This window comes from Sporothrix schenckii (assembly GCF_000961545.1).
Source record: "Sporothrix schenckii 1099-18 chromosome Unknown Cont41, whole genome shotgun sequence".
NCBI classification, from domain to species: Eukaryota; Fungi; Ascomycota; class Sordariomycetes; order Ophiostomatales; family Ophiostomataceae; genus Sporothrix; species Sporothrix schenckii.
In genome coordinates this window covers 2,296,326-2,310,103 of record NW_015971142.1, presented here as the reverse complement: position 1 = coordinate 2,310,103, position 13,778 = coordinate 2,296,326, and the positions used below count along the sequence as shown (strand labels likewise).

At 53.3% G+C, this 13,778-nt stretch overlaps 5 protein-coding genes across 5 annotated transcripts; 3 read left to right on the top strand and 2 right to left on the bottom strand.

Annotated features, from left to right (window-relative positions):
• Positions 1-479: 479 nt before the first annotated feature.
• On the top strand, positions 480-2,652 carry SPSK_07157 (prephenate dehydrogenase (NADP+); the record flags this gene model as incomplete). The annotated part of the gene is made up of 5 exons (XM_016733824.1): positions 480-601; positions 978-1,059; positions 1,109-1,403; positions 1,463-1,698; positions 1,768-2,652. The coding sequence occupies 5 exons, from the start codon at positions 480-482 to the stop codon at positions 2,650-2,652; spliced, it is 1,620 nt and encodes a 539-aa protein (XP_016591061.1).
• A 948-nt stretch (positions 2,653-3,600) lies between these two features.
• Positions 3,601-5,377, top strand: SPSK_07317 (histone-lysine N-methyltransferase, H3 lysine-79 specific; the record flags this gene model as incomplete). The annotated part of the gene is made up of 2 exons (XM_016733981.1): positions 3,601-4,355; positions 4,447-5,377. The coding sequence occupies 2 exons, from the start codon at positions 3,601-3,603 to the stop codon at positions 5,375-5,377; spliced, it is 1,686 nt and encodes a 561-aa protein (XP_016591060.1).
• A 292-nt stretch (positions 5,378-5,669) lies between these two features.
• On the bottom strand, positions 5,670-6,411 carry SPSK_07927 (uncharacterized protein; the record flags this gene model as incomplete). The annotated part of the gene is made up of 3 exons (XM_016734580.1): positions 5,670-5,843; positions 5,916-6,256; positions 6,327-6,411. The coding sequence occupies 3 exons, from the start codon at positions 6,409-6,411 to the stop codon at positions 5,670-5,672; spliced, it is 600 nt and encodes a 199-aa protein (XP_016591059.1).
• A 444-nt stretch (positions 6,412-6,855) lies between these two features.
• SPSK_07012 (tethering complex subunit VPS16) lies at positions 6,856-9,657 on the top strand (the record flags this gene model as incomplete). The annotated part of the gene is made up of 5 exons (XM_016733682.1): positions 6,856-7,271; positions 7,347-7,843; positions 7,927-9,169; positions 9,231-9,312; positions 9,412-9,657. The coding sequence occupies 5 exons, from the start codon at positions 6,856-6,858 to the stop codon at positions 9,655-9,657; spliced, it is 2,484 nt and encodes an 827-aa protein (XP_016591058.1).
• A 644-nt stretch (positions 9,658-10,301) lies between these two features.
• SPSK_07130 (fha domain containing protein) lies at positions 10,302-12,599 on the bottom strand (the record flags this gene model as incomplete). Its single annotated transcript, XM_016733798.1, has 3 exons — positions 10,302-11,123; positions 11,217-11,316; positions 11,374-12,599. 3 exons carry the CDS (start codon positions 12,597-12,599, stop codon positions 10,302-10,304), a joined length of 2,148 nt encoding a protein of 715 aa, XP_016591057.1.
• Positions 12,600-13,778: the final 1,179 nt, after the last annotated feature.

Genomic DNA, 13,778 nt, shown 5'->3' with positions numbered 1-13,778 from the left:
CGTTATGTAAGAAGGGGATAAAGGGATAGAGAAAAGAATAAATATTGGTCTTGAGTACTGTGATGTGAGATGAGGTGAGGTGAGTATGAGTCGAGAGCTAAGCTCCAGCGCCTACGTCAAACCACAGCAGTGGGACAAGGGCGCTAGCCCACAATTTTAGAACCAAATTCGGTACAGCGGCCAAGCGGATCAACCTATCACCGACAGTCGCCCTGTCTTGACTTTTGAAAATGCCCCACTTAAAATTTTGCTTAAAACTCTCTTAACATTCGTGTCTCTCCAAGCTTTTTCTCCCTCTCCTTTAACAATTTCCTCCGGTGCGATGTGAAGGGGCAACTGATTCGAGGGTATTCTCCCGACAGACAGCATTATTTTGTTTCCCCATTTTGCATTCTACATTGAGAGGGGACTCTAGACAGCAGTTTCTTTTGGGATCCCGCAAAAGGATAAGGCGAAGTGAATCGCCTAACACGCACATCATGGCTGCAGAAGAAGCACAAACGGTCGTGCCACCCGGCATGGAGACTTTTACCGTTGGCCTAATTGGTATGGGCGACATGGGAAGAATGTATGCCATTCGACTGGCTGCAGCGGGCTGGAGGTAAGCTATTTTCTACGACAAAACAGGAAACCGAGTATTTGCTTCCACGAGGTGAGTCACTTTCTTCCGGTGCAAAGTTCTTTGCACAATGCCCTCCCTTGACCCTATCACCTTCCCCCGGTTTGCTATGATGACTTGAGTGCATTTGGCTCGAGTATTGTTCTCGGTCCTTCTCCGGCAATTCTTGTCTGGGAATGTGGCCGTTTACTTTCCTTGATGAAAACTCTCAGCTACCTTAACAATTTTTTGTCTGATGCAAACCCATACCACATGCTTTACACGCACACTGGATTCAAACGTCAATCCTTTTGTCTCTTGCGCTGTCTTTTCTCTTGTCTATTCGTTTTTGTTTTCTAACCATTTCGGAAACGTACAGTGATTCGAAAAGCTTCGACAGAACTCGTGGTCGCAGAGCCTACTCTGACCAGTGGACGAAGAAGATTCGTCAGCATACTGACGTATGTACGAATTGTATTTCTGGGCGTTTAGGATTATGGCCTGTGATAGAGAAGACAAATACGAAAGTCTCCGAGACGAATTTTCTGGAAAAGTACGGCTACCCAACCTTTTCCCCTCCTTCAACCTTTGCACTCTGCCTGCCAAGGGAAAAGGCGACGTGATGATTTTGTCTGCGATTTTGGCCCGACTGTGAATTCCAAGTTGAGATCCCATGCTGAGGAATTGTCTCAGGAGAACATAATCATCCTCCGGAATGGCCACCTCGTTTCTCGAGCAAGCGACTATATCATTTACAGCGTCGAGGCTGCCGCCATCGGCCATGTTGTAAAAGAATACGGTCCCTGTATGCTTGACCACTCTTTTTGCAATTCTGTTGTTTCTTGCTTCGTACTTTGTCTATAGTCGTTTCGTTTCCTACCCTCGTACCTTATCTTGCCGACTCTGCTGCATTCTTTGTCTCAAAGCTCCTATTCTTACGAAGCGAAACAGCAACGAAGCAGGGCGCCATAGTCGGCGGCCAAACATCGTGCAAGGATCCCGAGATTAAGGCACTCGAGTCGTTCCTCCCAGAGGATGTCCAAATTGTCTCGTGCCACTCTCTACACGGGCCAAGCGTTGATACGCACGGCCAACCACTCGTATGTTGATACCCAATTTGTCGCTACTATGGATATATGCTGATGCGAGCCTTGTTTTTTGCACACTAGGTCCTGATCAAGCACCGTGCGACAGACGAAGCCTTTGCAAAGGTCGAGACGGTGCTACGATGCCTGGGGAGTACACACGTATACCTGACGGCGGAGATGCACGATCGCATCACAGCAGATACGCAGGCTGTTACACACGTCGCCTTTTTGTCCATGGGCAAGGCATGGCATGCATCCCAACAGTTTCCCTGGGAGGGCGCTCGCTACGTCGGCGGCATCGAGAACGTCAAGATCAACCTTATGCTGCGCATCTACGCACAAAAGTGGCACGTCTATGCCGGTCTCGCGATCATGAACCCAGAAGCGCGCCGGCAGATCGCACAGTACGCAGCGAGCACAACGGAACTCTACAAACTGATGCTCGAGGGACGCGCCGACGAGCTACGGAAGCGCGTGTACCATGCCAGAGACAAGGTCTTTGGTACGGACGGGCATCCCATGTGGGAGGAGAAGCCGATGCTTGACGACGGCTTGCTGGACGGTTTCGGCCTCGGCGAGCGGCCGGAGCACATCCTGCCGAACAATCACCTGAGTCTGCTGGCCATGGTTGACTGTTGGAGCGAGCTCGGCATTGTGCCCTACGACCATATGCTTTGCTCAACGCCGCTCTTCCGGCTGCGGTTGGGTGTAGCTGAGAGCGTCTTCCGCGACACTGCGAAACTGGACGAGACTTTGCGTGTTGCCATCGAAGATAATACATTCCGCTCGGACGACCTCGAGTTCACGTTTGCTGCCCGCGGCTGGGCCGAATGTGTCAGCCTTGGCCATTTCGAGACGTGGAAAGAGCGGTTTGTGGTCACCCAGAACTTCTTCAAACCCCGGTTTCCCGAGGCGACCAAGGTTGGCAACGCGATGATGAAGGCGCTGCTGGACAGCAGGAAATGAAAGGGAAAGCGCTGGATGTACGAATACGATTCGATATTGCGTGGAAAGGACGTTATGGTGTTTTCTTTATTGAGTGAGACAGGTGTGCCTAGAGAATGCCCACTCTATCTTACACACATATATATTCATACATATATATATTAATTCCAGCGGTTCATGATAACGACCAAAAAGAACGGCGTCATAGTATGTACAGTCATAGTATGTGCAGCTGTTCGAGATGTTGTTTCTTGGGGAGAAAGCATCACGTGCTCAATCTGGGACTCGGTTCAGGAACGCAGCCTTAGGTGTGGTCCCTGTCCCAACTCAGACACTGAGCATTAAACAGGGTGCGTTTATGTTTTGCCGCTGAGAGCAACTACGAATTGCCATCCAGCGCTCCGTTAATTGGGTGACGTTAGGTGTGGCGCCCCATATTAGCGGGGATGAACTTTCCCTGGCCGGTGGGGTCGCAATTGCGCCGGTACTGTCCGTCGGTCGCTTTTCTGCAAACTAGGAATATGGCGCGTGTGCGCGCATTCAGGCCCCTGCAGAAACTGCCTGCCAGTCTGCGCCATGGCGTGGCGTCCTTCCCCGAGCAAAGCGCCTTTTGTTTGCCTTTCCTCGTCTATCCATCCACAGTCGCACTTCGTCCCTAAAATCCATTTTCCTGTCAGATTCAACTCACTTTCAGTCTTTTGGATTATTCGTGTTTTGCATAGCATATTCACCCATTTTCACTTTTGAACTATTATAGCATTCTTTTGGAAGTCTTTTAAGACGCCAATTTTACGACGTGCATCTGGAGTCTATTTGAAGCACGTTTCTTGGAAAACCATCGGTTTGCGCCGCACACGACCGATACTCAACAGCTTCACTGAACCCCCTTCGAGGCCAGTCGAACATCTACCGACCCCCTCCCCCTCCTATTGAAGTCACGAGGCACGCACATCGAAAATACCGTTTCCGATGGGTATCCTTGACCAGAAGCCCCGGTTCAAGGTCACAGCGCCAAAAATCCGTCGTGTTGTTAAGCAGATACCGGTCGAACCGAGGCCAGCGATACCATCTCGCAGCACAGGTTCTGCACCCCCAACGATTAGCAGGAGCAGTACTAGCCAGAGCTCTCGACCCGTTGTTGCTGGCGGCAGCAGCGCGCGGAGCAGCGAGACCCTGTCCGCGTCACCACGCACGTCAACCTCACCAACCAACCGTAACCGCGCCAGCCAGTCACCCTTACCGGGCTCCGGCAGCCGTAATGGCGGCGACCGCAAACGCAAGCTGGCGAGCCGACCAGCGCACCGGGCCTCACCAGCCGTCAGTGACCGTGTCGAGTTTGGTAACGACTCCGACACAGACGATGACGACTGGGAAGCGACACTGCACGAGCGGGAGCACCGGAAACGGAAACGGGTGGACGCGAACCAACGGGTAGACCTTGACCGCCAACTGGTACACCCAGTCCTCTTGGAAACACTCCCGAAGAGCAAGGAAGACGAAAAGGCGAAGGCCGACGCGGAAGAAGGCTTGGGCAAGGAAACCGGGGCCAAAGACAGCGTAAAGAAGGCAGAGAAGGTTGACGGTGGGCGCGATCTCAGGAGACTGAAGATCATTCACGCCAAAGATGTTGCGTCGATTGCGTTGAAATGCGTCCCGGTTCTCGGCGCTTCGGAGGACGAAGTTTCGGTGGAGCTGCAATACCCAGGGTCGCGACACAGAGAAAGGTATGGATTTCTTGTTCGACCGACAACGGCATGCAGGATATGATTTGCGTTTCCATATGATGGCTAACATTTTTTTTCTTCGGTTATGTAGTTACGAGCTGGTCTGGGGAAAAGACAAGATCGACGCGGTGAAGGATATCAAGACGACTATCAAACATATCACCGAAGTCTATTTTACAGACGAACAAGCCGCTCCGTTCACCGACAGCACGATAGGAATCATCCGCCAGATTGAGCGGGCATCGAGTGATGCGGTCAAGGACGTTAAAATGTTCAAGTCTGCACTGGAGGACTTCAACAAACGGTTGCTCGCATTGCACGATGACGGCTCAATAGCTGCCAACCTCGCCAAGAGACACGACCTCCCCAGACACTTTGTTGCATTTGTCCTCGATCAAGTGTATGATCGCACCGTTGCGCCAAAAGTCGAACTCCTCCGCAAATACGAGAACGGTTCCGATAACGTGTATGGCGAGCTCTTGCACCCATTCATTACGGACATTCTCGTGGACAGACTCCAGATGACCTCGGGCCAGGTGTTTGTCGATCTCGGATCCGGTGTGGGCAATGTGGTCCTGCAGGCAGCGTTGGAGATCGGCTGTGAGAGCTGGGGTTGCGAGATGATGGAGAACGCCTGCAACTTGGCCGACGAACAGAAGAAGGAGTTTTCCGAGCGGTGTCGGCTGTGGGGCATTGCGCCGGGCAAAGTCCGTCTCGAGCGAGGCGATTTCCGCCAAAATACGCCCATCTTGGAAGCATTAAAGAGGGCTGACGTTGTTCTTGTCAACAACCAAGCGTTCACGTCGCAACTGAACGACGACTTGGTACGGATGTTTCTTGATTTCAAGTCCGGTTGCAAAATCGTGTCGCTTAAGAGCTTTGTGCACGATCACAAGAGTGCTTCGCATAACATCAACGACGTCGGAAGCGCCATTCTAGAGGTCGAGACGCTGACATATCCTGAGGAGTTTGTCAGCTGGACGGGTGCGGCGGGCACGTTTTGCATATCGACTCGTCAGTAATGATGTCGCCATGCATAAATCTGGATGGGTGACTCCTGTGCATCGGAATTAGAATGTTGCTTTTGGTATATATGTATTATTGGATTATTTATTTTCTCGGTAGCGTTGGGTATCGGTTGGGCAGGGACCTGATGGCCATGAAAGGGAAACGAAGGATACTTCGTTTTGGGGGGAGAGGGTAGACAGCACAAAGGCGCAGGATATCTTACCAATGGGAGATACCAACACACACGGTGATTTAAAACACAGCCCGTGTACGTAGAAGTTGGACACACAGCGTTGGCAACTCTCGTCAAGGGCTTTTAGCAATGAATGGCTCATTAGCAAGATTCATAGCCTCTGCTTCTTGGCCCATCCTCCGCATCCAGCGGTCGACAAGGTCTTTGTTTTCCTTTTTTATTTTATCCCGCTGCTGCTCCGCGATATTGAGCTGCAGGTTTAGGGCAATCAGTTCATCTTGCACGTCCTGGAGTGGACACCGTCAGCACCAAAAACCACGGCTCATCTTTGCAACAATAAAGCGCTGGAGTGACCTTACCTCAACGAGCTTTGACTTTCCGCGTAGCTCCTCGTCCCTGTCTCGCACTTTTATTTGAAGAGCGTTGCGTTCAGCCGTGAGGGTTCGAATACTTCGTGTGTCGTTTCGAGATTTCGTACGTAGGGTCTCAAGCTCCTCCTCTGTCGCTTTCAGGCGTGACTGAAACTTCCCTTGCGAGCGCAAAGCCTCCGCAAGATCAACGCGAAGCTGAGCGTCTGGAGTTCCGCTGCCCACGTCCAGATCATCACGACGTTCTTTCGACGGAAGGGCAGTGCCGGAGGAATATCGTAGGAGCTCGTTCTCGGCCTGCAATGTGGCCACCTGGTCTTGCAATGAAGAGCCTGTACGATTCAAAGTTTCACATAGTTAGCGAGGCAAAGGGCACGATAGAGTTGTCATGGTCCGACTCACAAGCTGCAATAAGCAAGCTGTTTGCAGGATCCGTCGCATCGGCAGCCTCAATCGAGGCCAGGTACTCGTCGCGCCAGTTTGGCATTGCGGTGGCTATTCTCTGCTGAAGACAAACCGTTGAATCAGGGGGTCCGTAGCGAACACTGATTCTCTATGCCGACAATAAGAGAACAGGTTGATTTTCGAACCTCGCGGCCAAATCGGAACGTTGATGAAGTTGTCGTTGCAGGCTGAGAGACTGGATGGACTTAGTGGCGGCGTATTAGTGGACGGCCGAGCTGCGGTCATACCCCTCACTGACGCCTGATGGGGCAATTCCACCCCTGTGATTTGCCTGCACGTGCCACTAAAATGATCGAGCTCCAAGGGTGGATCACTGTTGGGTGAGGTACTTGCTCAGCCTTGGTGTCTTCGTCCAACCAAGTTTCGGTTGCACCAGGCAGCTGCCGTAATCAATCGCATTCGTCGAACATCGACAACTCTCCAACGACCGCCATCACCGAATCCCGTCATGGGACAATGAGCCGCAATGGATACGACACACCCCACCGCAGGCTGGGAGCAGGTCGGCGATAGCTTCTATCGAAAAGTGCAGCTCTACACCGCCGTCTTCGACCGCGACCGGGACCTCGACAACTATGTAGTATCCGGCGCACCGTATTCCGGAGCCATTGCACTCTGCCGTGACGATAGCAAGGTTGTAGCCTACAGGGGCGGCCAGTCCGCTAAACCGACGATCGACATCTACAGTTCGGCCGGCAAGCCCATCAGGAGCATCAGCTGGGATAAGGTGTCCGAGATCCGGGGTCTAGGCTGGTCCGAAGACGAGAAGCTCCTTATCGTCACGAAAGACGGAACAGTTCGGTGTTATGTCGACCTACAAGGAGAGTTTTCGCAGTTCTCATTGGGAAATGGCGCCGAGGAGTTCGGTGTGGAATCGTGCCGGTATGTGAAGTTGCTATGAATTTGTTAGGTGCTCTCGACAAGCCATTCTTTTGTTGCTAACATTGAATGTACCAGCTTCTACGACTCGGGCCTGGTTGCCTTGCTTTCAAACAACACTCTCATCACCGTGAGCTCATACGACGAGCCTAGGCCAAAAGTCCTTGCTTCGTGCCCCGAGGGCAGGGTGCATTCATGGGCCTTGATCCCTCCGAACCACACGCTCTCCCGGTCCGTCGAAGCACTGCTCAGTATCGACCAGACGATATACGTGGTAGACCCCACAGAATGTGAAGACCGCTTTCTCGATGTCGGTCCATTCGCACACGTCAGCGTCTCGCCAAACGGCAAGTTTGTCGGGCTCTACACGGAGACGGGTGCCTTGCACGTCGTCACAAGTGATTTCCAGACGCGGCTAAGCGAGCACCGTTCTAAGTCCAAGATCCCTCCTAAGTATCTGCAGTGGTGTGGCAATGATGCCGTCGTCATCGCATGGGAGGACGAGGTGCACATTATCGGGCCAGGTGGCTCGATCGCTAAGTTCTACTACGATTCTAGAATCCACATCATCCAGGGTGAGTTGAGGTATTCGAAACTTCGCAGAACACGGACACTCTGCCGTGTAAGCTTGCCAATCCTGATTTGCTGACCGGCGTAGACATTGATGGCGTACGGGTGATCACAAATACTGTTTGTGAATTTCTACAAAAGGTTCCGGATGTCACGGAGGACGTCTTCCGCTTTGGCGCGGAGTCACCGGCGTCCATCCTCCTTGACGCCGTTCAGCAGCTTGAGATGCAATCACCCAAGGCAGATGACAACATCCAGCTCATCCGCCCAAATCTCACGGAGGCTGTGGACAACTGTGTCAATGCATCGGGACAAGAATACAACGTGTACTGGCAGAAGCAGCTGCTGAAAGCTGCTTCTTTTGGCAAGTCTGTTCTTGACATTTACAACAGTGACGACTTTGTTGACATGTGCGACACGCTGCGCGTTCTCAATGCTGTGCGGTTTTACGAGATCGGCCTTCCGCTTTCCTACGATCAGTACCAGCGCCTCGGCCCAGACAGCCTAATTGCGCGCCTCCTGAGTCGCCATGAGTATCTATTAGCATTGCGCATTGCGGGCTACCTTCACCTGCCCACCGACAAAATCTACGTCCACTGGGCTTGCGCCAAGGTCCGCACCGGGTCAGAACCCGACGAGGCTCTTTGCCAAATTATAGTCGATCGTCTTGCTGGTAAACCCGGCATTTCATTCGAAGAAATTGCGCGAGCAGCCTACGATGAAGGTCGGGGCCATCTGGCAACAAAGCTGCTTAACCACGAACCTCGTGCCGGCCGGCAAGTTCCGCTGCTGTTGAGCATGGAAGAAGATGAGCTGGCACTGGACAAGGCTATTGAATCCGGCGATACAGACTTGACGTACTTTGTCATTGATCAGATGCGGCGCAAGCTGCCGCTCGCCGCTTTCTTCCATTCTATCAATAGCCGGCCAGTTGCAACGGCCTTGGTCGAGTCGGCAGCGACCCGCGATGGCGACAATACGCTCCTGAAGGACATGTACTATCAGGACGACAGGCGACTAAGTGGCGCGTCCGTCTTCATTCGAGAGGCTCTTCGGCAGCCAGATAGCCGAACTGCGTCCGACAAGCTCGTGCTCGCGGCGAAGTTACTGGCCGATAACCAAAGGGAGAGCGCATTCGAGCTGGGCACACTCAAGGAAGCGACAACGCTGCTCAGGATGCAAGAGGCCTTTGACCGCGATCTCACAGATTCTTTCACAGGCCTGAGTGTGAACGAGACAATGTTCAAGCTGATTCGGCTGGGTTATCACGGCCGAGCCAAGAAGCTGCAGAGCGAGTTTCACGTCCCCGAGCGTGTTGCCTGGTGGATCCGGTACGCATCACAGACGGCTGTGCATTGTATTGTGTTCCCTGCGTCTAACAATTTTTTTTAGACTTCGTGCCCTTGTGGCGAAACGCGACTGGAACGAGATCGAAGACATAGCCAAAGCCAAGAAAAGCCCCATTGGTTGGGAGGTAAGCCGAACACTTTGCTGAGAATAGATGGGTCCTATCCTGACGTCCTATCCTGACGTCCAATGGGCGACCGATGGCTGACAGTTTATCCCATTGCAGCCATTCTTTAACCTTGTCCTCCAGGCAGGCAACGCTCGTGTAGCAGCCATCTTTGTGCCCAAATGCACTGGCCTGGAGCCTGGCGCCGCCATTTCCATGTACGAGAAGTGCGGTATGAAGGTCAAGGCTGCCCAAGAGGCCGTCAAGGCCAAGGATGCCGAAGCATGGAAACGGCTTCTAGAGTCAGCCGGCCGGGGAACAGCGGAAGGACGAGAGATCGAGCAATTGGGCCATGGGCGTTTCTAAGAAGTAGCGGAGTGGTCGAGTCCGAAGACGCTCTGAGCTGACTTGGATTTTGTGTTTCTTTTATTTGATTTGGAGACCTTGGACGTATTTCATTTTATAAGCCTTGTCAATTGTATAAAAGTGTCATGAGAATTAGCATTTGGCTAGAAAGGTTCGTTCCCAGGTCATATCATGCGCGATAGGTAATGATGTTCCATGAATGAGTGTATGTAGACACAAACGTTGCTTAATAAAGGTAATAATATATAGGGTGCCGTCTTCGGAAAAAAGCGAATGGTATTTCTCAAAACGCCAATGCAAGAGAATGAAAAGTGCAGTTACAAAAAATGAAATGAGATATCATCCCCATGGATCCAAGCACAATGCCAAGCTCTCGATTTCTCTGGACTGCGTCTCAAAGGTAAACGAAGGGATAGACAGACACGCCACAATATGAATAACAAAAAGAAATATAGGCACGGGTAGGTGGTGGATAACGCGATGCCAAAGATAAAATCTAGGACGAGCGTGGGGTGTGCTTGGAAGCCTGATCTGGTGCTGTCATTTGCCAAGCAGCACGTCCAAAAAAACCCAAAATGAAAAGGTCGAAGAACAATGCGGATGCTGTATTCGCTAACACAAAATGGAAGAAGAAGGAACAAAAACTAGGTGCGAAATTGGCCAGAGATCTCCGCTGCAGCTGTATCCAGACTGCGCATCTCACCTCGCCGACTGTCGGTACTCGCGCGGCTGCTGCCTATCCTAATGCCGCTGCCATCGAACACCCAAGGCCCGGCGTCGTTCCGAGGTGTGATGGGGCCCTCGTGGCCTACCGGTGCAATGTGGCGCTCGGTAGGAGAGGGTGTTCGTTCATTATTAATTCCGTTGCTGTTCACAGACACTGTCGGCGGCACGTTAGCGATGCTGCTGGTCGAGGGAAATCGGCTCCCGGAGGGGATCGGCACCGGGTGAGATGTGGCGTGAGAGACGTGGCTCTCTGTCACGGGCTCTGGCTCGTCCTCTTGTTGCTGTTGCTCGACCAGCAATTGTCGCTGTAGCCGTGAATCGAGCTCTTGGCGTTCGTTCCGTTGCTGTTGCTGCTGCTGCTGGGCAAGAGCCGCCGGTCCGGTGCTTGTTGTCTCGTCAATATCTTCCATGACCGAGTCCACCTGCATGGTCGTGTCACCAATGTCAGCAGCCGCGGCGCTGGCGGACAACGCACCAGCCCGTTGATCGCTGGGCATTCGGGGCTTGACATGGTGGGCAGAGGCATCATTTGAACGAGCGTTGTTCGCACCGGTGACAACGCTCTCTTCTTCCTCGATGTCCATCGTCTCCCATTCCTCTGGCGGGTCTTCTACGTCGGCCTCAAGATCGACAGCGGCACGGCAGTTGGGGCAAATGAAGCTTGGATACTGTGGCGATTCCAGAAGAGCGCGAATGCACTTGTAGTGCCATGTATGTGAGCATGGTGCCACGAACAAGCTCTGACAAGGCTACATGTAAAAACAGTGTTAGAATATGACAGCAGAAAAGTTGGATAATTTGTATCAAGTCGGATGGAAGGGACGGGAACATACAGCAATAGAGTTCAAACATATCGAACAATCTTGCGATGACTGTTTCGAGCCGTCTCCTTCGGGCTTGGTCATGTTCCGTAGGCGTTTATGCGTTTGGACACTGGGCAAGACGTTAGTTTAACTTTGTAGCCACAAGAACAAGAAGGGGGTGTCATACTTGAAGGCATTTAGTTTGTTTTGCCATCCGCGGTTCAATTCCACGCGCATCTTAACGCAGCGGAAGATCATCTCTTCACCGCCTTTGAAGTCAATGCCCAGCTGGACAATATCGCCGTCGTTGACGGGAAAGGGTTTGCTCTCGGTGCCCGGCTGGCTAAGCCGGATATGGTTCAGGAATGTGCCGCTAGAGCTCTTCACGTCCTTGATGTACCAGCGGTTGTTTTCGTACCAAAACTCGCAGTGCCGCCGGCTGACGACCTTGGACTTGAAGCCCACGTGTGCAGCCGAGGGCACATTGGCGCTGACGTTTGGTTGGCTGTCACGCTCCGAATAACGCCCGACGCGAATCAGCTCCTTGCCCGTCGGCAGTGTGCGTGACATAGGCGCAAACTTAAGCGACGGTCTTGTAGCACGGGGATCGTAAAACGTCGAGAACCGGATCGAGGGCAGGCTTTCGATGTTAACGCCGTTGGCAGCGCCGGGCTCGGTAGCCGAACGTGACCGTGTCATGACGTTAGCAGTCGGTGTCGTTTGAGGGGCGACAGAGGGTGCCATGGCGTCGGCAGAAGACAACGAGGCGGCAGCGGGGCTGTTGGTGGTCGTAGGCGCTGGGGAAGACGCAGACTGAAGGTCAGAACGGTAGGCAGCCTGTAGGGACGATACAGCGGCACTTGTGGGAGCCGTAGCAGATGCAGTCGTTGACGCGCCGGGTTGGTTGTCAGCCGGGGCCCGGGACCCGGGCTGGGGTGCAGCGGCGTCGCTGGCCACTGACTGCGACGAGTTGGTCGATGTGATGCTGAGCGGGTGCAAGACCGCAGGGGCGAGACACAGACCAGGATCGACCGCCGATGCTATCACGGTAGCCGAAGAGGCGGACGAGGTCGGTGCAGCCGCGGCAGACTGGGTCTGACGGAGCGGGTACGTCTCGGAGTGCCCGAGACCACCGCTTGCAGACGACGGTGACGATGGCGAAGGCTGATTTAAGTGGCTGGCAGTGTTGCCAGTGCCAGCGGTGGTGTTACCACTGCCCGTGCTCGAAGCACCTGTAGAGCTGTGTTCGCGGTTCAGCAAGTGACTCTGGGTGTAGTTGCGCAGATAGCTGAGGCCGCGAAGCCGACTGGTTCGCGAGGTCGGCGACGCAGGCGTCGTTGTTGAAACAGCGTGGAGACCCGGAGAAGAGGGCGAGGGCGCAGGCGCAGGCGCTGGTATTGATTGAGTAAACATGGAGAAGGAAGGAGGGGAAAGAAAGTGAAAAGCGGAGGTGAGAAAGACGGGATCACCACGACAGAGCAGTAGCGACGCCTTGACGGTGGGACGGCGGAAAGAGATGGGCAGTGGTGGGCTTTGGGGGGCAGGAAGAGGGGAGGCGGGACAATAGGCACAACTGCAGACTGGTTGGATTTCGAGGGTGGCTGAAGGCTCTCGTAATGACTGAGCAGTAGTGGCCGAATAGCAGTCAACGAGTGCAATGCTGAGAAAGGACTGAGACAAAGCTGAGAAACAAACAGGGACGGCGGCAACGACGGCGGCGGCGGCGGTAATTACAGGCAAAGGCCTCAGCGCAATTACCAACCCTCCGATATGGTATAGTTGACCTTCAAGGCTGCGAGTGTCGCCGTTAAGGCAAGGAGTTGCACGTGATTGTGCACGTGGTAATACTTTGCGAGTCAATTTATTGCGAAATGAACGACGTTGGGTGCAACGGAGGAGGAAAGCTGCAGAAGGAAGAGAGGCAGGGATAATAGAAAGGCTTTGAAATGACCGCGATGAGGAGGAGAAAAGAACAGGGCAACATCAGGAACAGGAGGGCCGGTTCAAGTCGTGAAAGAAGGGGCCACGGGCTCGCCAACGCAGGGGACGTCGATTTTAGCGTTCCGCCCTGGGTTATGCAGCTGTGGCGGCTGTCAAAGCAGTGACAATGCACCGGGTCGAGTGTCAAATTGTCGAGGCTTAAGTCGAGGTTTGACCCGAAGTTTATCGTTTGTCGCTGTTGTTTGTCGACATCGGTGTTTGCAACACAAACGAAAGATCCCAGGCTGCGGAACAGACTATATCTACTACGGGGCATGGCATTGCAAAAACGAAACGCCCGCATGGTACGGCACTCTGGGCACTTGGTTGCCTGTGTCTCGCGCACCGGAGGGTCTCGTTTGCATTTCCAGTGTTTTTCTCCTGTCTTGTCCTGTCAAAACTGGCTTTGCGCCTACGACGTAACAAGTGCGGAGCAAGCAAGGAAGGCGAGTGCACCAGAGGGGTAAGTCACACGGAACGTTCAGCGTTCAGCTTTTTTGGGAGAACGAATACCGGGCGTCTTGGCTCCTTAGGACTTTGTGTGCGTGCGTGCCAAGCTGTCGCCACGCGCGCATTCCTCGCAGTTTGCCCACAACGGTGGACCAGCAGCAC